We start from the raw sequence: 27,896 nt of genomic DNA, 5'->3' as shown, positions 1-27,896 counted from the left end.
CCCCGCTCGTGTTCTTGGGGCAATCACGCTGCTGGCCCTTCTGGAGAGGAGAGCTGGTTTCCTCCTGTCACAGGAGAGCCCCCTGGGAAGGAGGCAGGGAGCCACTTCCTGAGGCCACGAGTGCCTGCCGGGCTGGCCCGGGCGCAGGTGTGGGCTGGCTTGGCTCTCCAGCTGTTCTCAAGCTCTGCTGTCTATTTCCTCACATGGCCTCCTGGGCATTGTCCCAGGCTCAGCCGGACGGCTGGATTCAGCCTGGGTTTGCGTCTGCCTGAAACAAGATGTTTCTGTGCCGTCCACACACACACACAGGAACGAGAGGTTACTGTGCCGCACACTCCCCAGGCGACAGCGTGAGAGCAGGAAGTCCTCTTGGCAGGTGTAGCTGCCACCTTGGCTTGGTGGCTTGTGGCCCGAGAAGAACCGAATCTCTTGGGCTTGCGGGCCGAGTGACCAGGGTGCCCACCAGCCATGCCCCGTCAGGAGCATTATGCTCAGGGAGGCCAGAGCCCTCACCTGCTGACCTGGCTCTCGGGAGCTGCTGTTCTGTGAGCACTGTGGCCCAGGCACTGTGACCGCACCCTGCCCCGCCCCGCATCCTTCTTCAGAGGAGGGAGCTATAGCTGGAGATGAGGGTGTGCTGGCCGGGAGGCCCTGGGGAAGGGGAGCTTAGGGTCTCAGACCTGGTCCTCCTGTGGACGTGCCACATGGGGGCAGTTAGGACTGTCTGATTGCAGGGTGGTGGTCCTTCTGTGCCCCCAGTGATCACGGCGTGTTCTCCATTCAGAGAGCCTTTGACTGCTTGGGGAGGCTGGAGGGATTCCAGGGTGTCTCTACCTCCCAGGTGCTGAGATAATGAAGTGAGACCCACACAGCAGCGCTTGCAGGTGGACCCTGGGCAGCGGGCAGACCATGGCTCCTGCCTGTTCAGTGTCCACAGGACCTGCAGACATTCTGGGTTCTGTCCCCTCGGCTGCACAGAACGTCTCTCACAAGCACCCCAGCTGTACCTGCCTTGGCTCACCTCCTTGTCCCCGGGCTGATGGCCCCGGCTCTGGGGAGCCTGGCTGCATGGTTAGGCGACACTGGCCTGGGCCTGGGGCGCTGACCCCCAGAGGCACACTGTTTGTTCAGACCTACTTAGGGTTTCAACGTTATGTTGGTTTTTAGATATTTGGGGGCTTGTGTCCTTAGTTGACTGTGTAAGTATTCTGTCAACAATTGAAGCATTACAATCCTTGAAAGTTGTGCAGTCTTCAGTCTTAAATGATCAGTTTCCACTTGTGATAAAAGTTTTATATTCGGTCTTACAGAGTTGTTCCAGTCTGAAAGGTACTCAGACATGAGAAAGGAGAGTCATTGGAGTCCGTGTTGCCGGAGCTGTGGAGCTCTTAGAAGGTCCTCTATCCCGCTGGGCGCCATGGGAGCTCCGAGGGAGTAACCCAAGCGCTCTGGCCGGGAGCAGAGGAGGCCCTCACCGGGCCTGGGGGCCGCTGCTGTGTGGAGAGGGTGTGGTCTGGGTGAGACGGGTTTGCGCTGGTCATAGCCACTTGGAGCTTGAGTTCAGGGTGAGGGGCATGGCGCTGACTCAGTGAAGTTCAGGCTGAGCAAGTAGGGTCGTGAGTTGTTGGCATGAAGGCCGCGTCCAGGCTGTGAGAGCGCAGAGTCCAGGAGGCCTCAGACTGGCGTGTGCTGGATGGGGTCCCTGCGGGGAGGCGGCGGCAGGGCCAGAGGCGCAGTGTGTGGAGGGGGCTCCTGGGAGCACCCCGCGTGGGGCCCGGGCTGCCGTGCAGAGTCCACAGCTCAGTCCTTGTTTCTCACTGGGACGTGCACCTCTGGGTGCTGTGGACTCGGCTTCTTGAGCAATTCTGGGACGGTCCCGACAAGATCCTGGGGGCCGACCTCCAGCATTTGGGAGGGCAGCCTCCCTCGGGTACTCCTGAGGAGGTGTGGCTGTAGATACGTGAGGTCTTCTTGGGTCCAGGGCACATGCGCAGACAGTTAAGCTTGGCTCTGTCTCCTGTTCCAGTCCCTAGAATCTTAGGAGGTAAGCCCTGGGTGCCAGCATATGGCCTGGGCGTCTTCTCTCCAATGTGTTGGGCTCCTCGCCCGTGGACACTTGTTAGGGGTGCTCAGTGTGGTTTGGGTCCTTGCCCAGCACCCAGGATATGTGTAAAGAGGAGACGCGAAGGACATGCCTGCATGTCAACTTGTGTGTGTGTTTCGCTTCCTGTCTGAGGCTCAAGCCAGGTGTGAGCTGCCGCCTCCGAGGATCACGCTCAGCATCTCCACGAGCTTTTGTGGTGGGTCAGCCCTCAGGGGAGGGAAGGGCCCCAGAACAGGGCAGTGCCCCTGGTCATGTGCGTGTGAGGCTAAGTGGGCAGCAGGACACCTTTACTCCTGAGGGGAGGCCGGCAGGCGCGCCATGGAGGGGCCTGGCACCTGCCTCGTGGTCTGCTACTTTCCCATGGTGTCTTTTCTATAGATGACCGCCCCGTGAGGGAGAGTGAGCGGAGAGCGTCCCGGCTACATTTTGGTTCAGAGGAATCGCTGGACTCAAAGCAGAGCTTCCCGTCTGTTTTCAGAGAAGAAAGGTATGAACTTTTTAGAAAAAGTGAGAGTGAAAGTCGCTCAGTCATGTCCTACTCTTTGTGACCCTATGAACTATACACTCCAATTCTGTAGGTCAGAGTACTGGAGTGGGTAGCCTTGCCCTTCTCCAGGGGATCTTCTTGACCCAGGGATCAAACCCAGGTCTCCCACATTGCCAGTGGATTCTTTACCAGCTGAGCTATCAGGGAAGCCCTTGAATAGAAGTGGTGTTTGAACATCTTGAGAAGTGTTTATTGTTGATAGAAAAATTGCAACTTCTGTATTAACGGAAGATGTAAACTTTGCTTGCGGATTGCCACTTAGAGGGCAGACATGCAGGGGACGTGGTGGGGGGTGGAAGAAACGCCCCATATCAGCTGGATAAAGGATACTGTGGGACAGTCTCTCTTCCTGTCGACCACGTTTTCTGTAGGTTACTTTTCAATCTTAAGTTGGCCAGAATGTTTGTTTGAGTTTTTCTGTAATGGTATGAAAAACCTGAGTGAACGTTTTGGCCAACCCAGTACTGAAAACGTTGTAAGTAATTGATGTCAGAGACACAGCACGAAAGGCCTGTGGCGAGAAGCCGCAGTCCCGCCTCCCAGCTCCCGCCCACTCCTCAGAGGCAGCCGCTTGCCCTTCTCTAATCGTTGCTGCTTCCAGGTTCTGTTTGTTCCTTTCTGATCTCAGACAGTGCAGACACTGCCGCTTGTGGGTGGGAGCACTTTGACAGACCTGGCAGCTGCTGGAGCCGCCTCTTCCCACCCCGGTGGTGTTAGTTCTCCGGCGTCCCCCTTCCTTTCTGTGCTCTGCGGCCAGGGCTCCCACTTGGCTGTGACGGGCCGTGGGAGCCTCTGCCGCCTGTGCCTGGCTTCTCACCACCTCCCAGCGCCTGTCGTCTGCATTTTTATGTCTGACTTGAGATTGTCAGGGTGGTAGCATGTGTGTTCTGAAAGCATAGTCTTCATGTGTTTGGTTGATTCTAAAGGTGTAAGTCAGTCAGTGGTGTTTACCTAGCTTGTAATGTGTGAGGATTATATATTCCTTCTTAGATACCATTTTGTTTTGTCTGAAGCTTTTAATAGTTTCTTTCTCTTGCATCATACACCTTAGTTCATCTGTAAGTTTCTCTAATGTAGAGGTCAGCTGACTTTTTTTGTAAAGGGCTGGGGAGAATATTTTCAGCTTCGTGGACAGTAAGATCTGTGTTTTAACTTCTAAACCCTGACTTTGTAGATGAAAGCAGTTATAGGCAATACATAAACTAATGACTGTGTTCCAATAAAACTTTATTTACAACACAGGCGGTGGGTCGGATTTGACTTGTGGGCCATACTTTGCCAACTTCTGTTCTAATGTCTTAAGATCAATTCCAAATTCCTGGAATCTCCTCTTCCCTCAGCTGCCTCACTTGGAGTTCCCCTCCCCTCACGTCCCTATTCCAAACCCGGCTAACTGACCCTGCAGAATGGTCTGAGTGTTGTGTGCCTCAGATTTACACGCTGGAGTCCCGACCCCCAACACAGTGGCTTTAGGGGATAGGGCCTGTTAGAGGCGATGAGGTCCCGCGGGTGGAGCCCTCCTACAAAAGAGACCCCGCAGAGCTCTCTAGCCCCGTCCACATCCACGTGTGTTTGCAAGTCACGCAGTGTCAGTCTTGTGACTTTGCCCTCCTTAACATTGAGTTGCCAGTTCTGGGTCTTTTTACTTTCCATATAACTGTTAGAATTAACCTGTCAATATCCACAAAATACCTTGCTGGAATTTTGATTGAGATTGTGTTGAATTACAGATGAGAAGGAACTGACATCTTAACACTATTGAGTCTTCACATCCATGGACATGGACTATCCATTTATTTAGTTCTTCTTTGCTTTCATTTGTCAGAGGTTTGTAGTTTTCCTGATTTGATGCTGTACATATTTTGTTAGGCTTATGCCTTGGTATGTTGGTTTTTTGAGGCTAATTTAGGCTTTTTAATTTAAAATTCCAGTTCATTGCTGATAATATATGAAAGCATTTAACTTGTATGCAGCTACTGGTGATGAAGTACCACAAACAGGGTGGCTTAAAATAACAGAAATTTATTGCCTTACAGTTCTTAGGCTGGAAGTCTGAAATCAAGGTGTTGTCAGCCCTGCTTCCTCCTGGAGGCTCTGAGAGGGAATCCATTCCGTGACTCTAGCTTCTGATGGTTTGCTGGCCATCTCCAGCGTTCTCTCCAGTCCTTCCTTCTCTCCACGTGGCAGTCTTCTCCCTGCGTCTTTTCACGGAGCTTCCCATTGTGCTCATCTGTCCTATGTCCAGATTTCCCCTTTCTTAAGGACATCAGTCATATTGGTTAGGGCTCCCCATAATTTCCTCATTTTAACTCGATTACCTCTGTAAAGACTCTTACTTCCAAATAAGGTCGTGCTCTGAGGTGTGGGGTGTTGGGACTTCAGCATCCCTTTTTAGGGACACAGTGTAACCCTTGAATCTTAGGAGCTTGCTGTAAAATTGATTCTTTGATTTCCTGTAGATGGTATGTCATCTTTGAACATACCATCTATAGTTCTATATATCTTCCTTCCCAGTCTGTATACCTTTAAGTTCCTTTTCTCATCTTACTGCCTTAGCTGGGACTTCCAGTATGAGGTCAAGGCAGTGAGTAGCAGGACGTGCTCACCTTGTTCCTGGTCTTGGCGGGATGGCAGCTGGTCTTTCACCACCGGTGTGACGTCACCCGCAGGCTTTCATTGGTGCTCTTTATTGAGTGGAGCAGGTTCCCATCGATGCCTCGTTTACTGACCATTTTATCATGGATGGGTATTAGACTTTGTCAAATACTTTTTCTGTATTTACTGATATTGTCATGTGACTCTTCTTCTTGAGCCTGTTGATGTGATGGAATACACTGACTTTTTTCCAAATGTTGAACCAGCTATGCATACCTGGAATAAATCCTGCTCGGTTGTGGTGTAGACTTTTCATACATTGTTGGCCTCAAGTTGCTGGTATTTGTTGGGGATTTTTTTGCATCCGTGTTCATGGGAGATGAAGGGTCTGTAGTTTCCTTGCGTTGTCTTGTTGGCTCTGGCATTAAGGTGATGCTGGTCCCACAGAATAAGTTAGCATGTATTCCCTCTGTTTCCTCTTCTGTCTTCTGGAAAAGATTTTAGAGAAATGGTATAATTTCTTCCTTAAATGTTGGTAGAATTTACCAGTGAACCCATCTGGACCTGGTATTTTAGGATGCTGTCAATTGTTGATTCAAGGTCTGTAATCTGTACAAATCTGTTCTTATTTCCCACTTTTCCTGGTGTGGGTTTTGGAAGACTGTGTGTTTCCAGGAGTGACTCCATCTCATCCAGGTCATCACATCTGTGCGCAGAGTGTCCTGGTGTTCTCTGTTACCCTCTTGATGTCCTTGGGGTCTTTAGTGGAGCTGCTGCTTTTAATTCCTGTGTTAGTGATGTGTCTTTTTTTTTCTTAGTTAACCTGGTATAGATAGAGGCTTTTCAATTTTATTTATCTTTTTAAAGAACTAGCTTTTGGATTTGTTGATTTTCTTTTTTCCTGTTTTTAACTTTATTGATTTTTGCTCTAAATTTTACTACTACTTTTGTTCTTCCTGCTTTGGATCTAATTTATTTTCTTAGCTCCCTAAAGTGGAAGCTAGGGTTATTGATGTTGGATTGTACTGTGTCTGCTATGCATTCAATATTATGTATCTCCTTCTACACATTGCTTTCACTGCATCCCACAGATTTTGGTGAGGTGTATATTCTTTTTAATTTAGTTGAAAATATTTTTATTTTGAAGTACTTTAGTTCAAAATACTTTGAGATTTCTTTGACTTGTGCTATTTGGGAATATGTTGTTTAAGCTCCTATTTTTTGAGATTTTCCAGTTATCTTGCTGTTACTTATTACAAATGTAATTCCATTGTGCCCTGAGAACAAACATCACGTGATTTGTTTTCTTTCTAACGTGTGGAGGTGTGTTCTGTGGCCCAGGATGGATCTGTGTTGGTGGGTATTCCGTGTGACTGGCAGCAGCCCGTCCTGCTATCTGGAAGAGGGGCATGCCGGCATCTCCCGGTGGTGGCCTCGGGCCAGCTGTGTCCTTGGTGACTGTCTGCCTGCGGGATCTGCCCCTTCCGATGCAGTGGTGGGGAAGTGGAGCCATCCTCCTGAGCTCCCTCAGCGTCTCTGTTGTGTAACCTGATGCTGTCTTATTGGTGCAAGCGTGTCCAGGCTCCTGCGTCTTCTGGCAGAGCTGCCCTGAGTCCTTAGCCCTGTTTATCCCAGGTTGCTCTCTGTCCAAAGTCAGCTCTGTCTGAGAGTGATGTAGCTACTTCCACTTTGTCCTGATTGGTGTTAGCATACTCTGTTTTTCTTTCTTTATCCATTTACTTTTAACCTATGTATCTTTATATTTGAAGGGGGCTTCTGTAGGTAACATGCAGTTGGCCTTGTGTTTTGATCCGCGATGACCGTTTCTGCCCTTCACGTGATGCATTTAGACCCCTGATGTGTGAAGTGATTCTTGATGCAGCTGGGTTAACAGCTGCTGTGTTCACTGTTCCTCTCTGATGCCCTTGTTCTTACTTTGTCTTCTGATCTTTCCTTTCCTTTCATGGCTTTACGTGATCTTTCAATGATTCCGTTTTCCCCCTCAGCACGTCAGTTATGCTTATCGTTTCACTTTGGTGGTCGCCCTGAGGACACAGGGCAGGCAGACCTCATTTCTGTGCTTTGCAGATTCTGTGTTTTCATAGATTGAAGGTTTGTTTAACCTCGAGTCAGGCAAGTCTGTTTTGCCATTTTCCCAGTGGCATTTGTTGTTTATTCACTTTATGTCTCTGTGTCACATTTTGGTGATTCTTACAGTATTTCAGACTTCTTCAGCTTTTTATATTATGGTTATCTGTGATCAGTGATCTCATTTCTGCCATGACTTGTGAAAGGCTCAGATGATGGTTAGCACTTTTAGCAATAAAACATTTTAAAATCAAAGTGTATACATTGTTTTTTAACATAATGTTGTTGCTCACTTAATTAAACTAAGTACAGTGAAAACAGTAAGAAAACTAAGATCATGGCATCTGGTCCTGTCATTTCATGGCAGATAGAAGGGGGAAAAGTGAAAGCAGTGACAGATTTTTCTTACCTTGGGCTCCAAAATCACTGTGGACATTGACTGCAGCCATAAAATTAAAAGTTGCTTGCTCCTTGTAGGAAAAGCTATGACAAACCTCAGTTCAGTTCAGTTCACTCGCTCAGTCGTGTCCGACTCTTTGCGACCCCATGAATCTCAGCACGCCAGGCCTCCCTGTCCATCACCAACTCCCGGGGTTTACCCAAACCCATGTCCATCGAGTCAGTGATGGCATCCAGCCATCTCATCCTCTGTCGTCCCCTTCTCCTCCTGCCCCCAATCCCTCCCAGCATCAGGGTCTTTTCCAGTGAGTCAACTCTTCGCATGAGGTAGCCAGAGTACTGGAGTTTCAGCTTCAGCATCAGTCCTTCCAGTGAACACCCAGGACTGATCTCCTTCAGGATGCACTGGTTGGATAACCTAGACAGCATTAGAAAGAACAGGTGTCACTTAGCTGAGAGGCTTTGTAATCTGGTGTCAGCTCCCCTCTCTCCTCCCGCTGGTATTCTCACATGTGAATGTTATACCTTTGGTGTTGTCCCACGATTCTAGGTATTTTATTCTGGCTTTTCTTTTTTTTCAGTCTTTTTTAATCTTTGCTTTTGAATGTTAGAGTTTCTATTGTTACATTCTCAAGTTCAGAGATTCTTTCCTCAGCCGTGTCCAGTTTACTGTTAAGCTAGTTAGAGGCACCTCTCATTTCTGGCAGTGTTTCTAACTAACATTTCTGTTAAGTTCGTTCTTAGAATTTCCCTCTCTCTGCTTGCATTTCCCATCCATTCTTCCACATTGTCTCTTTTTTCCATTAGATCTTACAGCATTATCACTCATAGTTGTTTAAAATCAGAGCCTGATTTCATCCAGCGTTTCTGAACCTGGTTCTAATGCTTGCTCTTCTCGATGATGTTATAGCTATTTGGAGCCCCCTGAGATTCCAGATGCATTTTAGAATGGGTTTTTCTATTTCCGGGGAAAATACCATTGGGACTTTGATAGGATTCCACTGATTCTGTAGATTTCTTTGGGCAGTGGACATTTTAACAGTGTTGAGTCTTCCAATCCATGCACATGTAGTGTGTTTCCACTTACTTATGTCATCTTTACTTTGTTTCAGCAATGTTTTGCAGTCTGTGTGTGTGCTCAGTCGTGTCCAATGCTTTGTGACCCCATGGACTGTAGCCTGCCAGGCTCCTCTCTCCATGGGATTATCCTGGCTAGAATCCTGGAGTGGGTTGCCATTTCCTCCTCTAGGGGATCTTCCCAACCGAAGCATCAAACCCTGTCTCCTGCATCTCCTGCATTAGTAGATGGATTCTTTACCACTGAGCCACCTGGGGAGCGTATTTTCAGTTGACCTGTCCTTGATTATCTCAAGACCTAAGTTATCACAGAGTTTAAATGGTCTGGTGCAATGACCTTATTATCCAGAGGTGACAGTAGAGACCCGAACAGGCTGTATGTGTCCACCGTCAGGTGTCTGTGGGCAGACCTCGAAGGAGAACCCAGACCCTTCTTTCTACAGGGACCTGGAAGACTCTTGGCTGTAGAAAATAGAATGTCATTGACTTCTCAAAGTGTGATCAGGGTCATAAGGCAAACATCCGTAGTGTGTGATTGAATTCTGTTTTGAAGAGTGATTCTTAAGCTGCCTTTGTTAGAAATTAGGTCCGCTGTGAATGTTTACCTTTGTGTGGAACGACATCCTATTCTACAACCTCACATTTCAGTTACTAGAGAAATATATTCACTTAATGTGAAAATAGAAATTTGAAACACCACGTTCTTGAACTTTCTGTTTTGTTTTTTGGTGGGTCCATATGGATCTTAGCTTCCCTGACCAGGGATAGAGTTCGTGCCCCCTGCATTGGAAGCATGGGGTCTTAACCACTGGACTGCCGGGCAAGTCCCTCCTTGAATTTTGTTGGTCACATGTACCGCAGTGCTAGGAGATCCTCGCACGGGGGGCTTCCTGGAACTGTCACACTTTAATGAAGCCGGGTGTGGTGACCAGTCGTCCTGGCTGAGTTCACTCCACCTTCCCTGTGGCAGAAGCCCCTGCTTCTCCTCCTCAGAGACCTTGAAGCAGTTGTCAGGGGTGCAGGCATCTGTGTCCCAGGTCTGCACACTCAGGTGCAGGCAGGAGGACCAGACCAGGTTTGCTTTTTTTTGTAGACCTCATCACTCCAGGGTCAAGTGCACTGACCCCTCCGCCAAAAAGTGCTTGGTCATGGACGCTGATGATGAGGCGGTCCTGAACCTCATTGCCGAGTGCGAGTGGGACCTCAGCAACCCTCCTGGGAGCATGAGTTCCAGTCAGAAGGAATCAGAGGCCAGCCTCCAGAGCTCCCAAGGTAGGCTGCTCCTCGCCAAGAGGGTGGGCACACAGCCCGGCTGGGAGGCTGACTGCTGCCTCAGGATCCACGCTGTCTTTTTAAGAGAACTTACCTTTAAATGTAGAATCTTCAGGAAGTCTTGTGCACCTGTAAATATCAGTAATTTGATCATGGAATTACAGGCAGAGAAGTCAGTATATTTAGGTGGATGTAGTCATATTGCAAGTCTTTTACTTCAAGTCCCTCTCGGGTCAGTTGTAGGGGTAGCGAACATGTGAGGCATCTGAGCAGACGAGGAGGAGGTGTCCTGTGCTGCAGGGGCTGAGTTCCCGCCGGCCGGGAGGGGGCTCCTCTCTGACTCCGGCTGCATGTGGGTGAGGGGCTGAGACCTGACGAGGACAGGTGTGTGAGCTCCTCACACCCATGCCGGCTTCTCCACCAGGGCTCGTGTGTGAGCTTCAGCTGCTTTGCTGCTGCTCCTCTTGTGGGTCCCAGGAGCTTTTCGTGAAGTCACAGCAGCTGGGTCTTCCTGCTGCAGTAGCACCCTGCCTCAGCCTCCCCACCACCTCCTGGGCCCGTCGGGCTCTCCAGTGTGGTGCCCGTCCTGGGTGCGTGGTGGTGTCTACTGAGGGCTTTAGTTCGCATTTCCTAGAGACGAGTCCCAGCAGCCTGCTCGTGCGCTCATGTCATCTTTGAGCCGTTTCTGTTCCCGCTGGCCCTCTCCCCTATTCCTTTCTTGATATTGATGCCCCAGACTCCATTATACTGGTAGAACATAGCCTGTCTCAGATTTCTGCCCACCCTGTGGCTTGCCTTTCATTTTCTAAACAGTGCTTCCAGGAGTGGTTTTATTTGAGTGAAATCACTTCACCCTGTTCCCTTCATGGCTGTGCTTTTCAGTGTGCTGACTGTGCTTGCGGAGGGTTCCTCCCACAGACCTGTCCACGTCCTGGGGACCTGCACTTAGATCTGAGAGCTGCTCTCTCAAGTGAATTTCTGGGTGTGGTGTGAGGTCGTGGCTCAGGTTGTCCGTCTGTCCCAGTGTGTATCCAGCTGTACCAGTGACATTTATTGCAAAGACAACCTTGCAGTGTTGTTTGTTCAGTGGCCTGAGTCTCTGGATCCGGCGACTGTTGTGTCTGTCCTGACTCCTCGGCTGGATGCGGTTTCCCGCTGGATGTGGGGCTGGGTCACCTCGCCTGGGTGCTGTGGGAGTGACGCTTGCAGGTTCCTCATAGGGTGGCTGGTGCTGTGTTATCCACTCAGCTTTTTTCCCTGTTTACCCCACATAGGAGTGTGCTTGACACGTATGCTACACTGTCAGAAACCTGACGTGTAAGTTTTAATGGAATAAACTTTTTAACTGTTCTTTAATACAGCAGAGTCGCGGCACCGACTGAGCCCGCAGTCAGCCCAGCACCAGTGCGGGGACGCCCTGTGGAAGGGCCCCGAGAGGCGCAGGAGCAGCCCCAGGGCCGGCTGCGTGGAGCCGAGGCTGCAGGACCAGCGCTGCGGCGAGCTCCCCCCGCGGCACTTCGCCCCAGGTGACCCCCCCCGGGTGTGCTGTGGTCCTCTTCTCTCGGCTGTGTGTGTGTGTGGCCCTGAGATGTGTTAAGGGAAGAAGCTCCTTTACAAATGGAAGCTGACATTTGTAAAACATCTGTGGTTTAGGTTCCTGCTCTGTGAGTACTTTGGTACTTTCTCAACACACTTAGAACTCACATGCACTTTCTTTTGTAAATATATCATGGGCCTATGACAATAGCTACAATTAGAAATCCCTTCATGGATCACAGCCTTGTCGTGGCAAAGGGACTTGTATAATTCAATGAAGCTATGAGCCATGCCATGCAGAGTCAACCAAAATGAACAGGTCATAGTGAAGAGTTGTGAAAAAACATGGTCTACCGGAAGAGGAAGTGGCAACCCACCCCAGTATTCTTGCTGCAAGAACCCCATGGACGAACAATATGAAAAGGCAAAAATACATGACCCTGGAAGATGAGCCCTGCAGGTTGGAAGATATCCAGTCTGCTACGGGGAAGGCTGGGGGGCAATTACTAATAGCCCTACAAAGAATGAAGCAGCCGGGCAAAACTGGAAGCAGCGCTCAGCTGTGGATGTGTCTGGTCATGAAAGTAAAGTCCGATGCTGTAAAGAACAGTATTGCATTGCAACCTGGAATGTTAGGTCCATGAATCAAGGTAAATTGGATGTGGTCAGCAGGAAATGGCAACACTGAACATTAACATCTTAGGAATCAGTGAACCACAATGGATGGGAATGGGAAAATTTAAATCAGATGACCATCTTATCTATTACTCTGGGCAAGAATCCCTTAGCAGAAATGGAGGAGCCCTCATAGCCAACAAAAGAATAAAAAATCCAGTACTTAGGTGTGGTCTCAAAAATGACAGAATGATCTCTGTTCATTTCCAAGGCCAACCATTCACTATCATAGTAATCCAAGTCTATGCCCCAACCACTAACGTTGAAGATGCTGAAGTTACAAGACCTTCTAGGACTAACTCTGAAAAAAGACATTCTTTTCCTCATAAGGGATTAGAATGCAAAGTAGGAAGTCAAGAGATACCTGGAGTAACAGGCAAGTTTGGCCTTGGAGCACAAAATGAAGCAGGGGAAAGGCTAACAGTTTTGTCAAGAGAACATGCTGGTCATAGCAAACATCCTTTTCCAATAATCCAGGAGGTAACTTTACACAAAGGAGAAACAAAGGAGAAGCCCCAGCAAGACGGTAGAAGGGGTGAAATCACATTTAGAATCAAACCCCACACCCACCACCAGAGAAGCTCAGAGGGCTCAAGCAAACCTTGTGCACACTAGGACCCAGAGGCCCTTCAGAGACTGAGGCAGAGCTGTGTCTGAGCGTCTCCTGTGGAGGTGCGGGTCAGCAGGGAACTGCCGCAGGGGCGAGGGCTCTGGGTGCAGCAGACTTGGGTATGGCACAGGCCCTCTTGGAGGAGGTCACCATTAACCCCACCACAGAGAGGACTGAGGAAACAGACTCTTGGAGGCACAAACAGAGCCTTGTGCATACCAGGACCCAGGAGAAGGGAGCAGTGACCCCACAAGAGACTGACCCAGACTTGCCCGTGAGTGTCTGGGAGTCTCCAGCAGAGGCGTGGGTCTGCGGTGGCCTGCTGCAGGGCTGGGGGCACTGAGTGCAGCAGTGTGTGCATAGGAGGAGGCTGCCACTATCTTCATTGCCTCCACCATAGTTTGGCCCCAGGTAAACAACAGGAAGGGAACACAGCCCCACCCATCAACAGAAAATTATGTTAAAGATTTCCTGAGCATGGCCCTGCCCATCAGAACAAGACCTAGTTTCCCTCTCAGTCAGTCTCTCCCATCAGGAACCTTCCATAAGCCTCTTATCCTTCTCCATCAGAGGGCAGACAGACTGAAAACCACAGTCACAGAAAACTAACCAATCTGATCACATGGACCACAGCCTTGTCTAACTCAATGAAACTATGAGCCATGCTGTGTAGGGCCACCCAAGACAGATGGGTCATGGTGGAGAGTTCTGACAAACCATGGTCCACTAAAGGGAATGGCAAACCACTTCAATATTCTTGCCTTGAGAACCCCATGAACAGTATGAAAAGGCAAAAAGATATGACACTGAAAGATGGACTCCCTAGGTCGGTAGGTGCCCAATTTGCTACTGGAGATCAGTGGAGAAATAACTCCAGAAAGAATGAAGAGATGGAGCCAAAGCAAAAACAATACCCAGTTGTGGATGTAACTGGTGATAGAAGCAAGGTCCGATGCTGTAAAGAGCAATATTGCATAGGAACCTGGAATGTTAGGTCTATGAATCAAGGCAAATTGGAAGTGGTCAAACAGGAGATGGCAAGAGTGAATGTCTACGTTTTAGGAATCAGTGAACTAAAATGGGCTGGAATGGGTGAATTTAACTCAGATGACCATTATATCTACTGCTGTGGGCAAGAATCCCTTAGAAGAAATGGAGTAGCCCTCATAGTCAACAAAAGAGTACAAAATGCAGTACTTGGATGCAAACTCAAAAACGACAGAATGATCTCTGTTTCCAAGGCAGACCATTCAATATCAGGTAATCCAAATCTATGCCCTGACCAGTAACACTGAAGAAGCTAAAGTTGAACGGTTCTATGAAGACCTACAAGACCTTCTAGAACTAACACCCAAAAAGATGTCCTTTTCATTATAGGGGACTGGAATGCAAAAGTAGGAAGTCAAGAAATATCTGGAGTAACAGGCAAATTTTGCCTTGGAATACAGAATGAAGCAGGGCAAAGGTTAATAGAGTTTTGCCAAGAGAACACACTGGTCATAGCAAACACCCTCTTCCAACAGCAGAAGAGAAGACTCCACACATGGACATCACCAGATAGTCAACACCGAAATCAGATGGATTGTATTTTTTGCAGCCAAAGATGGAGAAGCCTTATACAGTCAGCAAAAACAAGACCTGGAGCTGACTGTGGCTCAGATCATGAACTTCTTATTGCCAAATTCAGACTTAAATTGAAGAAAGTAGGGAAAACCGCTAGACCATTCAGGTATGACCCGTAAAGCAGTCTGAGTGCAAAGAACTGATGCCTTTGAATGGTGGTGCTGGAGAAGACCCTTGAGAGTCCCTTGGACTGCCTGGAGATCAAACCAGTCCATCCTAAAGGAAATCAACCCTGAATATTCATTGGAAGGACTGATGCTGAAGCTGAAGCTCCAATACTTTGGCCACCTGATGTGAAGAACTGAGTCATTGGAGAAGACCCTGATGCTGGGAAAATTGAAGACACAAGGAGAAGGGGGCAGCAGAGGATGAGATGGTTAGATAGCATCACTGACTCAATGGACATGAATTTGAGCAACCTCTCGGAGATTGCTCTGGAGGACAGAAGAACCTGGCATGCTGCAATCCTTTGGGTCACAAAGAGTCAGATACAACTTTGCAACTGAATAACACAAAGACAAGGGAAGCTAAATAAGTTAATTGAGAGTGTTGTTTGCGTGAATGTGGAAAAAGCATCAAAACCTCCCAAGTGTGAGCAAACCTAGTCCCTTCCTGAGTTTTATCCAGGTGAGCTTGTGGGGACCTTGGAGGCAGGGTAGGTCGTGGTGGTGGCTGCCTGGTGCCTGTGGACTACAGTCAAGGCCTCTTGCGCCAGCTTCATTTACTTTGTGTTGTGAGCTCTCACACGTGTTCCTTCACACGGATTCATGTGGGGGGTGCCTGTGTGCGTGTTCTGGTCCAGGATCCATCCAGTGCATGTGGAGTTTCTTCCTGTCACGTCTCAGATGCTTACCGAGCAGGAACACGTCCTCAGTTCCCGTCGAGTCTGTTCTGGATTTTTGAAGCGTTCAGACTGTGCTTCTGTGGGGTCGCCCTCAGTGCCAGGCGGCTTGCCCTGCGGGCTGCTCGTGGCCAGGCTCGGCTGCGCTGCTGTGGGGGGTGGGCTCGTGCAGAAGCCCCGGGCTGCCGCAGGTCAGGGGGAAATGGGGCAGTGTCATGTGGTGGGGGTGCCGCATGGATGGTGACTGGTGTGCATTTGGGGCGTGGAAGGCGGGTGCTGGGTCCCTCTGGGGTGAGTCAGACCAGTCCCGGCAGGGCGGCGGTGGTGGCCTGCTGACACTGGTCAGGTGGACTTGGTGACGGACATGGAACCGAGGGGCATTGGTGTCCAGGTGGTCTCTGACCCGGGCAGCCGGACCACAGTGGTTCATCCACTTACAGACCCAGTTGACCGAGTTTGTAATACATAGTTTTGGCAGGAAGACACAGTAATTGGTCAGTTTTGTCCCTTTCTGGTTAATTTCCCGTATTTGTGTGCACACAACTGCAGTGCTGGTCCCTGAGCCCCGGGAGCCTGATGGGGAGGGCTCTGCCCACTTCTCTGTTACAGACTCCACGGAGACTGAGGACTCAGGCGCTTCTTCTCAGAAGTCCAGTGTGTCGACACAAAAGATGTTAAACCCCTTACCTGCTCCTGAGAAGTACAGGAAGCGGAGGATGCCTGGCGGGAGGTTCCAGGTGCCCATGGACGAGGCGTGTCTCAGCTCTCTGGAGGGGAGCCTGAATGTGAGCCGGAGGAGCGGCTCGGAGGGCTGGGGCCAGGCCGCCTCTTCCCTCTCGGCTACCCCGGGGCCCGAGACCCCAAGGCCGCCCAGCGCAAGCGAGGTGAGCCGGTGTGGGGCGAGGCGCCGAGCCCCCGGGGTGGACACGGCCCTCACGTGGACGCCTCCGTCGTGTCATCACCGCTGTCATTAGAAAGTGCACTTCCGGGCTGTCCTCGGGTGCGGGGCGCCACGAGGTGTTGTCTGGGTCTGCCGGCCGCACGGCCTCTCGTCCCGCGGTTGGTGCCCCACCGGGGCTGTCGTGAACGCAGTCCCGGCTGTGCATTCTGTGGTTCTGGTACACGAGAGGAGGTTCTCCCCAGATTGTCCCAGAGTAGTCTTAGACGGTGGCTCGCTGCCACTGTTATGGCCAAGTTGGAGACTGAGATGTTCTCAAAGCCTTGAGGCTCGAGTGAAGACCGCCATGCGGACGGGGGGCGGGCAGCCCTGCCACAGCACCCCCACGTGGGCAGAGGAGGGGAGAGCACCCAGCTAAGAGGACGCTGGGTTGTAGATGCTGGGTGACTCCTGGGTGGCTGCCACAGGCCGTGGGCTGAGGTCTGCTTCCGCGGCTGGTCTGGCTGCGTCTTCAGTCACTCACTGGACTGAGGGAAGGAGAGAAAATAGAGGTTTGTGTGAGTTGGGACCGTGCTGGGGCTTTCCTATCCCCGAATGGACATTAACCGTGGGCAGAGCCGCCCTGACGGACCCCGCTCACTATGGGGTTGGGACTTTGCACGAGGGGATGCTGCCTGCAGTGCCCCTCCTTCCAGCACTGTGGCCCCGAGTGGTTGTCCTGGAGAGGACTTGGCCCCCGCTCCTCAGTTGGGAGGCAGAAGCCTGACCCCACTGGGCTCTGCTCCCGCGCCTGAGGCTGCGTCGGTGCAGCTTCTGACGGAAGTGCTGATGCTGGTGCCCTTGGACGCTCTCACCCTCCGCTGCTTGTGGCCAGCTATTGGCCTCAGCGTCTCCACACCGACCAGCCCCAGGGGACAGCTGCCCAGCCCCGATGACCCCTCATGGGCCTGTGCGTCCCCATACCCTGGGTTCCCGCGGGTGGGGGGTGGCGGGAGTGAGGGGTCCGGTGGCTCCCACACCCCCTTCCGGGTCTGGCTGGCTGTCCCAGAGGCTCTTTATGAGGAAACCCTTGCTTTGTCTAACAGTGAGGGCACCGGGCCTCATCCCAGCTCTGGCCCTGCTGGCGTTTACTCACTAAATCCCCGCTTCTCAGGAAATGTTCCCTGGACACTCAGAAAGTGGGCCGGAGGGCAGAAGCCAGTTCCCTTTCTGCAGTAATCCCTTAAAATTGATGACATGATTTCTAAAGGGAAGATAAGTGAGCACTGATGGAAATTTCGGTGACTGTGGGCCCAGCATGGTCGGGCCCAGGTGGGCCCGTGAGGGTTCTGCCTGGCAGCCTGGTGCGGCACCTGCCCAGCCAGCCCTCCCTCTGGGTCTGTGTGCGCTGGTCACACTTCGGGCCTTCCAGTGAGCTCACTCTGAGTGAGCGTTTGGGCTGAGACTGCCTCCTCCCCACCCCGCAAGAGTGGCGGGGGCTGGTCAGGAGGGCCCAGGATGCCGTTGCTCAGAACCACCTGGTTTCCTGACTGTTACACAGGCCACAGCTCAGCCGTTCCTCCCGCTGTGGGATGGTTTTCCCGCCCCACAGACATGGACAGGCATGCGGAGGGTAGGGAGGCAAGTCCCATGTACCACGCCTTCAGGTGTGTGCGGTGTGACCCTCCACCGTGGCGTAGGCAGCGGACGAGGTGGCAGTCTGACACTGCATCGCACCTGCTGGGTCGGGCATAGGAGCCAAGGGTGGGTTTGTCTCCGGGCAGGCATGTCCCAAACTGCACTCCGCCGTGCTGCCCAGGAAGAAGGCCACCCTGGAGATGCTGCTCCTGGAAGCGCTCCTCGACCTGGTGGACATGCACTGGAACGGCCGCGGGTCCCTGCACAGCAGTGAAGTCTTCCTTGGTGAGTTGGCCCAGGGTTCCGCAGGCTGGCGCCTGTGCCCGCTGCTGGGCCCTGGTCCCTTGGCCTTGCTGGCCCCATCCCTGGCCTCACTGCCCTCTGGGCTGTGGTGGTGTCCCGAGGGCCCTGCTCAGGGTATCTGGGTGTCGGGAGGGGCAGACGAGGCGCCAGTGGCCAGTGGCTGCTGCTCCGCACCTGCTGGCGCCCAGCTTCCTGGAAGGCATCGGCAGCCAGCAATGCTGGCTCCTTCCTCTGGGTCCCTAGAGCTGTTGCTGTCTGCCTGTCGTCCCCATCCACTCCTGGGGGTAAACAGACCTGACAAGGTCATTTCAATGGCATACATGTCCCTTTTCTAGTCTTCATACCTGTCAGTGTTTTTGAGGTGTGCAGCCTGTGTTTTTCAAAATGCATTGAACACGTTTTGTCTACACTCATCCTCTCAACAATCTATCTTCTAGCTCAGGCGAGACACATTTTGTCATCTGTTCAAGAGTTTACAACCACTCAGGACACTTCAACAACTGTGAATGAAGAAATTAGCTCCCTGACTCTGGAAAATAAGTCTCTGCACAGTCGCCTTGCTGAGCTGCAGCAACAGTACGGCATGAAGATGACTGAGGTGGTGCTGGAACTCAGCGACACGCGGAAGGAGATGGTCAGTTCCGTTATTCCCAGTAGGGCCAAGGCGGCCTTGACCTCACAGAGTGAGAGCAGCTTCTCAGCTCTGCTTCCCCTGGCAGCTGTCGGGCACCCTGGGGCCCCTGCTGCCTGTGCAGAACAGGAGTCCCCTCTTCTACCCGGCTTCCCCGTCCAGGACGCCAGCTGCCCTTGAGGCGCGCAGCCTGGCTCTCGCTCCAGGACCCCTCATGGCAGTGGCTGTAGACGTCTGCATTGCCGCCAATCCCAGCTCTGCCTGTCCCGGGCAGCTTCGTTCTGTTCTGAGAGAGGCGAGAGGGCGAGGCTGGGCTTGTGGGGGAGATTCTCTGGTCCCGGTGTTCCCTGGCCCAGGCTCTGGGACGACTGGTAAGGAGGTTGCAGGGACCTGGGTGACCTGGGTCCCTGCTGCTGTCCTGCCTGCCCTGGCCAGCGCGCGGCTGGGGTGTCCTGTTGGACCTGCGAGGGCTCCACCACCAGGTGGCACCATTGGGCAGCCAGAGCCAGCGTGGCACGGACCTGGCAGTGGGGCCCGACTCCAGCCGGGCAGGCCACCCTCATCCTCTGTAATGTCAGCATGAGACCGTCTTCATGAATGCCTACGCGAAATATCAAATAAACAACCTGACTTTACAACTCGAGGAACTAGAGAGAAGCTAAACCCAAAGTAAGCGGAAGGAAATAATAAAGATCAGAGCAGAAATAAGTAGAGAGTAGGAGAGGACAGGAAAAAATTAGCAAAACTGAGTTGGATTTTGAAGATACACACAACTGACAAACTCTTAGGTAGACTAAGAGAGGACTCAAAATCAGAATTGAAAGAGGATACATTAGAATGGATGCCTCAGAAATGAGGTCAAGGAATGATTATTTACAAGCATTTTGGAGAACCTAGAAGAAATGGATAAATTCCTCGAAACATATAACCTACTAAGGCTGTGTTAAGAAGAAATAAAGCCTAATGGGTCAATAACAGATAAGATGGAACAGTAATCAACCTCTTAAGAAAACAAGCCCCAAAAGCAAGGGCCAGACGGCTTCATGGCTGAATTCTGCCAGATACTCAAAGAAAAATTAATACTTATCCTTCTCAAACTTTTCCAAAAAATAGAAGTAGGGAGCCTACTTTCACACTGTTTTATGAAGCCAGCATTACCTGGACACCAAAGCAAAGACTCACAAGAAGAGAAACTACAGACGCTATCTGAGACTCAAGAGAAGACTGGCATCCCAAGTGCAGCAGCGCATGGACAAGGCTGTACCCAGCCCCGAGGGGTTGTCCCCTGGGGAGCACAGTGGGTTACCATCACAGACACACCGTGTTAATGGGTCTGAGACTCAGCAGAAGACTAGCATCCCAGGTCCAGCAGCACATCAAGAAGACTGTACACACCCCTGAGGGAGCTGTATACACAGATGCATTAACACATGGAGAGATAAAACACTGTCGGCCCAATTCACGCAGGTGTAGTATCTGACCAAGTTCAACATCCATTCATGATTTTTTAAAAAACTCAACAAAATAGGTGTAAAAGAAAATTTCCTCAGCATGATAAAGGCTGTTTATGAGAAGCCCTCAGCCAACCTCACAATCAGTGGAGAAAACTGAAAGTTTTTCCTGTAAGATCTAGTATGAGACAAGGATGTCCACTCTTGTATCGTCTCTTCTACTGGAAGGACAGTTGGCCCTTGAGCAATGTGGGTTTGAGCTACATGGATACATTTATGTGCAGGGTTTTTATTAGTAAATGGTATATGTGCTGTGCTCCCTCACTCAGTTGTGTCCCGACTCTGTGACCCCATGGACTATAGCCTGCCAGGCTCCTCTGTCCAGGCAAGAATACTGGAGAGGGTTGCCATTTCTTCCTCCAGGGGATCGTCTGAACTCGGGGTATAGTACCTGTGCCTCCTATGTCTCCTGCATTGGCAGGCGGACTTCTCACCACTGCACTACCTGGGAGGCCCAGTAAATACAGTAATACTGTACAATTGGAAGTTGGTTGCATCTTTGGATACAGCACTGCAGATTTGGGCAGTTGACTATAAATTGACTAGAAATTATTTGTGGATTTTCAGCCGCAAGGAGAGTTGGCACCCCTACCCTCTCCACCCGCCATTGTTCAGGGGTCAGGTATACTAACAAGAGCAAGCGGACAAGGAAAGGAAATATAAGGCATCCAGATTGGAAAGGGAGAAGTAAAGTTACCTCTGCTTGTAAATGATGTATAAAGCATTAAAGATACCATGAGAGAAAATTAGAATAAATTCAGTGAAGTTATAGATTACAAAGCATAACAGAGATCATTCTTATTTCTTTATACCAATGAGCATTCCAGAACAATTCCATTTATAGTGTCAAAAAGAATAAAACAGGAATAAACTTAACCTAGAAGGTTAAAGATCTTAAAGACATCTACAGATGTAGTGTAATCCCTGTAAAAATTCCAATGGCATTTTCCACAGAAACAGAAAAAAACAATTCTAAAATTTGTATTTTTTTTATCATTTGTATTTTTCGTTTTCTAGTTCTACAAAGACCCCAAATCACCAAAGATCATTTTTCAGGCATCACACTTCTGGTTTAAAATTATGTTACAGAGCTGTGGTAATCAAACAATATGGTGCTGGCATAAAAAAAGGCATAGATTGCTGGAAGAGAATAGAGGGCGCAGAAATAAACCCTCACATAGATGTCAACTAATTTTTGGCAAAGGCACCAGGAACACACCATGGTGAAAGAGTAATCTCTTTGGTAAATGGTGTTGAGAAAACTTGATGTTCTCATGCAGAAGATGAACTTGTACCCTTGTCTAAACAGCACACACAAAATCCAACTCAGAACGGACTAAAGATTTAAGGATAAGACCTGAAACTGTCAAACTCCTGGAAGGGAGTCCCTGGCAGTCCTGTGGTTAGGACTCTGCTTCCCCTGTGGGGGTGTGGGTTCCATCCCCAGCCGGGAACTATGATCCCACAAGCCACATGGTGTGGCCAGACAGACATATGAAAAGGATGCTCAGTATTACTAATCATCAGGAAACGCAGGTCAAAACCAAAGCGAGATGCCACTGCACAGCTGCAGAGTGGCTTTCGTCAGGAGACAGGAGGCAGCAAGTGGGGGTGTGGAGACGGGAGCGCTCCTGCTCTGTGGGCGGGAATGTGACTTGATACAGACACTGTGGAAAACAGTGTGGGGATTCCTCAAAAAACCTACAGTAGAACCATCATGGTGTTCAGTCACTAAGTCGTGTCCTACTGTTTGCGACCCCATGGACTGCAGCACGCCAGGCTTCTCTTTCCTTCACTGTCTCCCAGAGTTTGCTCAAAGTCGTATCCGTCGAGTCGGTGATGCCGTCCAGCCATCTCATCCTCTGTCATCCATCCCCTTCTCCTGCCCTCAATTTTTCCCAGCATCAGGGTCTTTTCCATCGAGTCAGCTCTTCACATCAGGTGGCCAGAATATTGGAGCCTCAGCTTCAACATCAGTCCTTCCAGTGAATATTCAGGATTTATCTACCATATGCTCTAGCAATCCCACTTCTGTGTGTTTATCCAAAGGAGGTGAAATCAGGATCTCAGAGAGAGAAATGCGCTGCCATGTTCATGCGGCATATTCACAGTAGCCTGAGTGTGAAACAACCTGAGGCCTTTGATGAATAAATAGATAAAGGTGATGTGTGTATACAATGGGATATTATTCAGCTGTGTTGTTGTGTGTGCATGCTCAGTCATGTCTGACTCTTTGCAACCCCATGCATTGTAATGTGCCAGGCTCCTCTGTCCTCGGAATTTTCCAGCTTAGAATACCAGAGTGGGTTGCCGTTTCCTACTGCAGTTATTCAGCTTTTGTTGTTGTTCAGTTACTCAGTCATGTCCGACTCTTTGCGACCCCATGGACTACAGCACGCCAGGCTTCCTTGTCCTTCACCATCTCCCAGAGCTTGCTCAAACTTGTGTCCCTTGAGTTGGTCATGTTGGATGGACCTTGAGGGCATTGTCTAAGTGAAGTTAGTCAGACATGGAAAGAAAAACCTCCGTGATCTCATACCTGGGATCTAAGAGTTGAGTTTATAGAAGCAGCCGGTAGACCGATGGTCACCCTCAGTGGGAGGTGGGGGAGCTGTGGGCCCAGGCAGAGCGGCAGTTCTGTAGGGGTTAGTCCGGGGCTCTAACGCGTGGCTGACAGTCATGTTAGCCAGGCCACATTGACCCTGGAGCTCTGTTGAGAACAGAGTCCTGGTGCTCTCATCTCCAAAATATGTTTGCTCTGTGAGGAGACGTGTGCGCTGGCTTGTCTGTGGTGATTGCGTCACTGCACGTGCAGATCACGTGATGTCATCGGGTCGCCTCGACTGCGTGCGGTTTGGAAGGGAGACCATCATGCGCTCAGTGCGAGAGGCTTTCACCTCCGATCACTAGGGCTCAGGCTAATGGTGTGGGAACTATTTAGAGTGTTCTGTTATTTCAGTTTTATTTATAGTTTATAACAAGAAAGTAGATTCGACTCACACACTATAATTGCTGTTGTGGTCAGGCTCGGGTGTCGTCCGGTTGAGTGTGTGGGCGCTGGAGTTAGGCTGCCTGGTGGTGTGAGTCTGGCTACCCTGTGCCGTGCGGCCAGGCCCACGACTGTGCCCCCGTCTGCGGGCGAGCTGCCGTGGCCACCCCTGTGCTCAGCCTGGTGTCTGCAGTGAGAGTCCTCTGGGAGCTGCCGCCCCGTGTGTGCCCCTGCAGGCCCCTCTCTGCCTCTCCCTCGGTGCGGCGCTGTCACCTGACTCCCACCTGCTATCACTCCCGTCAGCGCCCTGAGAGTGCCGTCCTCCCCCTCACGCTTTCCCCTTTGTGCCCGCACGTGCTTGCTGTCTTATTCCGCTTTGTCTGATGTTAGTTAGCATTGCCACCTTCGTGTTGCCATAGTGCTTATATTTAAGGTGGGTTCCTTTTAGGCAGCATACACTTGGGTCTTTTGTTTTTATCTAATTAACAACCTCTGCCTTTTCTTTGCAGTAGCATTTTTTAAAAATTCAGTTGATTTAAACTAGAAAACCAAAACAATTGACCCATTTCTCCCACCCCTGTCCTCTTTCTCTGGCAGTTACCAAGTTCTCTACATCCACGAACTTCACTTCTTTTGTTTGTTCTTTTAGATTCCATGTAGGAGTGAGATCGTGTGGTATTTGTTTTCTTCATTGTATTTATACCACATCTTTATCTATTCATCTGTTAATGGGCACTTAGGTTGCTCCATATCTTGGGAATTAAGTAATGCTTCTGTGAAGATGGAGGTCCACATATATTTTCAAATTAGTGTTTTTGTTTTCTTCAGATGAATACCCAGAAATGAAATTACTTTAGCTGGTAGCTCTGTTTTTAACTTTTTGAGGACTCTCCATACAATTTTACATAGTGGCTGTACCAATTTACATCCCCCCCAGCAGCAGAGGAGGGTTCTCCTTTCCCCACACCCTCACCAACACTTGCTATCCTTTGTCTTTTTGATGATGATCATCCTGACAAGGATGGGGGTACCTCACTGAGGTTTTGATCTGCATCTCCCTGGTGATCAGTGATGCTGAGCGTCTTTTCATGTTCCTGTTGGCCATCTGTATGCTTTGGAAAGATGTCTGTTCAGATCCTCTGCCCATTTTTAAATCAGATGTTTTTTCACTGTTGAGTTGTGTGAGTTCTTTATGTATTTTTTATGTTAACCTCTTATTAGATAAATGGTTTGCAGATATCTTTCTTCCAGTTTGCAAGCTGGCTTTGCATTTTGTTGCTGGTGTCCTTGGCTGTGCAGAGCTTTCGGTTTCTGCCCCGTGGTCGAGAGGATGGGCCGTGGGGCAGGCAGCAGGCGCCGAACCCTCTGTGTCAGGTTGTCTGCTGCTGCCCAGTGAGTTACCCCCTGGTCACACCTCAGACAGCACATGCTTCCCCGTGTGGTCTCTGGTCAGGGCCCAACACAGTTGAGCTCTGTGTCTGACTCAGGGTCTCCTGAAGTTGCCATCAGGCTGTAACTTGGGGCTATGGTCACCTCCGAAGGCTCAAGGGAGTGTGGGTCCGCTGCACTTAACTCCAGGCAGTCCTGGGAGTCACAGCGCAACAGCTGCTGACAAGGATGCTGAGGCGGAAGACCACCCTGAGGGTGCGTGTTGTGTGTGCGGTGGGGATGGCCCGCTTAGAGGGGCTGCTCCCAGGGCGAGAGCACCCTCTGCTCCGTCCCCTCGTTTGTGGAACAGGAGGGACAGTAGCCAGGAGGTTGCTGGAGACAAGTGTCAGAAACGTCTGGTGCTCATTGTTGTATCAAGACAGAGACCCCACACAGAGCCTCTTTTAGAGGGACACGTGAAAGCAGTGACGTGGTACCGGCAGCCGCTGGGTGTCTGCACACCAGCGGCTCCCGCGCCGTCCCTGGGGCAGAGCGGCCTGGAAGCAGGACCGTGGACCTGGAGGCTTGGGCGGATGAGCAGCTGGCACCCCTCCTCACCCTGTGCAGTTTGGGACCGTTTGCATCCAGGCAGACCGACCGGGGTGCCGGCCTTGTAGCCGTGTGGTGGGCAGAGTTTGACCTGTTTGCATGTGTTGCTCCGTCCAGGATTACCTGAGGCAGCATCTGGACAGATCTCTGGAGGAGAGCAGTAGCTTGAAGTCGCTTTTGTTCAGCATGAAGAAAGACGTGAGGACCGCTGATGCTCCGTCCGCGCTGAACCTGCAGATCTCCGGTGAGCTCGAGGCTCTCTTCCGTGTGTGCAGCCCCGTGTCACTGGGCCCAGGCTCGGCAGGAGCTATGAGCGCGTCTGGGCGGGCGTGTGCAGGGCCAGCCCACTGACCCCGAGAGGCTGCAGGACCCTGCCCAGCGCTCCTTGCTCATGGCTCTGTCCGTACCCAGGTCAATGTTGTTTTCTTCTCTTCCCTCTCTTGGACTCTGTTTTGCCAGTTTTGCAGGTGTGCCCTTGGGACTTGGAGTTGGGGTGTGGCCTGCCCTGGGGTAGGTGAGGTATCGCAGGGTCCCCTGGGGGGCTTCAGCCTGAGCACCTGCTCCGTTCTGACCTCTCAGAGGCCCGAAGCATTTCCCTGAAGGGCCAGGCAGATGCATCCCCGGCATGAGCACGGCCACAGCGGAGGCTCTGCCGGGCCTGCCTGCTCGGTGACTGACCCCTCCGACCTTCACCCCAGCTATGTTGGCTCTGGGCTCTCCCTGAAGGCCATCCCGTCCAACTGATCCAGCCCGCTCTGCCCTTCCCTGCTCCTGCCACACGTACCCCTCAGGGGTGTCCAGGGGGGTGGGGTCCGGGGCTTCGCCCCAGCAGGGCTGGCCCTGAGCCTGGTAGGACGAGGAGGAGGAGGGGCCACGCTGTCCACCCCGATGACCTCGCCCCGCGCTCCCCGGGCTCACTGACGCCCTAGAACCGTCTAGTCTCCCAGCACAGCAGTGGTTTCCCTGAGCACGGCCACCCTTGTCTCGTCAGGACTCCAGGCGAGCGTGAAGCGGCTCTCAGGCGAGCTCGTGGAGCTCAAGCAGCACCTGGAGCACTACGACAAGATCCAGGAGCTCACGCAGATGCTGCAGGAGAGCCACAGGTGCCGCCGGCGGCCCCCGGCCCCCGAGCAACGAGGCCCTTCCTGCTGCAGCCTCCTGGGTGCGGGGGGGAGTGTGCCGCCTGGTGGCCTGCACGTGGCCCCTAGTGTGGTTCTCGACTGTTCTCCTGGAACATGGAGATCCCACCTCACTCCCTGGCCCAGTTTTCGTGACGAGACCTGTGGGGAGATGGGGTGAGGTCTGCAGAGGGGACACCGGCCAGGGGGTGGCCAGTGGAGCCAGGCCGTGACCCTGTGGGGATGGAGGGCCACGGCCCCTGCCCACCCCAGCCCCTGCCCAGAGGGGAGGGCCAGGCAGGTCCTGGCCACGGAGCACCACAGCCTAGTGTGGGCAGGTGGGGCTGCGGTGCCTCTGGGAGCCACGGGCAGCGCTGGGCATCCACCTGGCTCTCTGCTGTCCTGGCAGGCAGGGTTTGTCCCTGGGGGCAGCTCTGTGGAGAACATGGCCCTGCGCCATCAGTTGCTAGTGATGCCATGAAGGCCCTCAGTCAGTGACGGCCCTGGTCGGCAGTGTCCACCCCCACCCTCCTCCTGAGATCCCTCCAGAGTTAGACAGCCCCAGTGACCCAGAATCAGGACTTCCAGTTTACTGTGTCCACATCAGGATTGTGTGTGACCAGGAATTAGAAGAGTCTCCATCTTTGAGCCTTTTTCAGAAGTGAAACAGTTGTCAGTGCTGAGGGCCCTCCCTACCCCTTCAGCCCACAGGCCAGTGGGCCCCCGCCAGCCCAGGGCCAAGGAGACCCAGCCCCGAGGGGCACTGGGCGGAGGCAGGGGAGGCAGGGGGCCCGAGGGCACACGGGCTCCGGGCTGAGTGCTGTCCATGCCCCTCCAGCTCCCTGGTCAGCACCAACGCGCGCCTGCTGCAGGAGCTGGACCAGATGCGCGGTCAGCACCAGGCCGAGGTGGAGCAGCTGCACTGGAGCTACAAGGAGCTCAAGAAGACCCTTGCGCTGTTCCCCAGCAGCCCCCGAGACGCGAGGCCTGCCTCCCAGCCGCGCGCCCTATGAGCCCCTCTCCGCCATGTCTTCAGGGCCTGAAGCGTCCTAAAAAGATAGATTCATCCACGCCTTTCATGTGTCAGACAGTCAGATCTTTACTTTTTCATCAACTATCTTGAGGTAAAGAAAATGTTGCATTTTTCTGCCTAACATGTAAGAAAGTAGGTCTTTAGGATTAAAGAATATAATTTATTGTGTAACAGACAATCTTATTTAATAAACACGTTGTTCTAGAAAATGGCTCTAATTGTAACTGAGTTTCACAATGAATTCTGTTATGAAATAAGCTGTGCTCCACGGTTGATGAGCAGGAACTGTCAGAACCCAGACTGAATACAAGGCGCCCTTAGGGCTGTGGAGACTTGTCTGCAGAGCTGGCGTCCCACGGGGGGAATGCCTGCGTGAGCGCTGGCTCTTACTTGCGGGGCATTTCTGAGAATTGCGTCCTAACAGAGCAGAGTTAGATTTTGAGTATGGAAAC

General features: G+C 51.5%; 1 protein-coding gene across 8 annotated transcripts in view; it reads left to right on the top strand.

The window, feature by feature from the left end:
- Nucleotides 1-27,655, top strand: part of CEP72 (centrosomal protein 72) — a 35,756-nt gene extending 8,101 nt beyond the window's left edge. For 2 of the 8 annotated variants that reach the window (XM_043887756.1, XM_043887755.1), the window contains exons 4-12: nucleotides 2,483-2,591; nucleotides 9,904-10,082; nucleotides 11,447-11,608; nucleotides 15,977-16,251; nucleotides 18,029-18,167; nucleotides 18,623-18,819; nucleotides 25,411-25,537; nucleotides 26,285-26,455; nucleotides 27,250-27,655. In XM_043887756.1, coding sequence (XP_043743691.1) covers nucleotides 2,483-2,591; nucleotides 9,904-10,082; nucleotides 11,447-11,608; nucleotides 15,977-16,251; nucleotides 18,029-18,167; nucleotides 18,623-18,819; nucleotides 25,411-25,537; nucleotides 26,285-26,455; nucleotides 27,250-27,464 — 1,574 coding nt within the window. In that variant the 3' untranslated portion in view covers nucleotides 27,465-27,655. Of the gene's footprint in view, nucleotides 1-16; nucleotides 2,301-2,482; nucleotides 2,592-9,903; nucleotides 10,083-11,443; nucleotides 11,609-15,976; nucleotides 16,252-18,028; nucleotides 18,168-18,622; nucleotides 18,820-25,410; nucleotides 25,538-26,284; nucleotides 26,456-27,249 lie in introns of those variants that run through there. The other 6 variants (XM_043887754.1, XM_043887753.1, XM_043887759.1 and 3 more) reach the window with 5 other exon arrangements.
- The last annotated feature ends 241 nt before the right edge of the window (nucleotides 27,656-27,896 follow it).

The sequence above is a fragment of the Cervus elaphus genome, chromosome 25, assembly GCF_910594005.1.
Source record: "Cervus elaphus chromosome 25, mCerEla1.1, whole genome shotgun sequence".
Classification (NCBI taxonomy): domain Eukaryota; kingdom Metazoa; phylum Chordata; class Mammalia; order Artiodactyla; family Cervidae; genus Cervus; species Cervus elaphus.
Note: the sequence above shows the minus strand (reverse complement) of the source record. Positions and strands in the feature narration are given on the sequence as shown.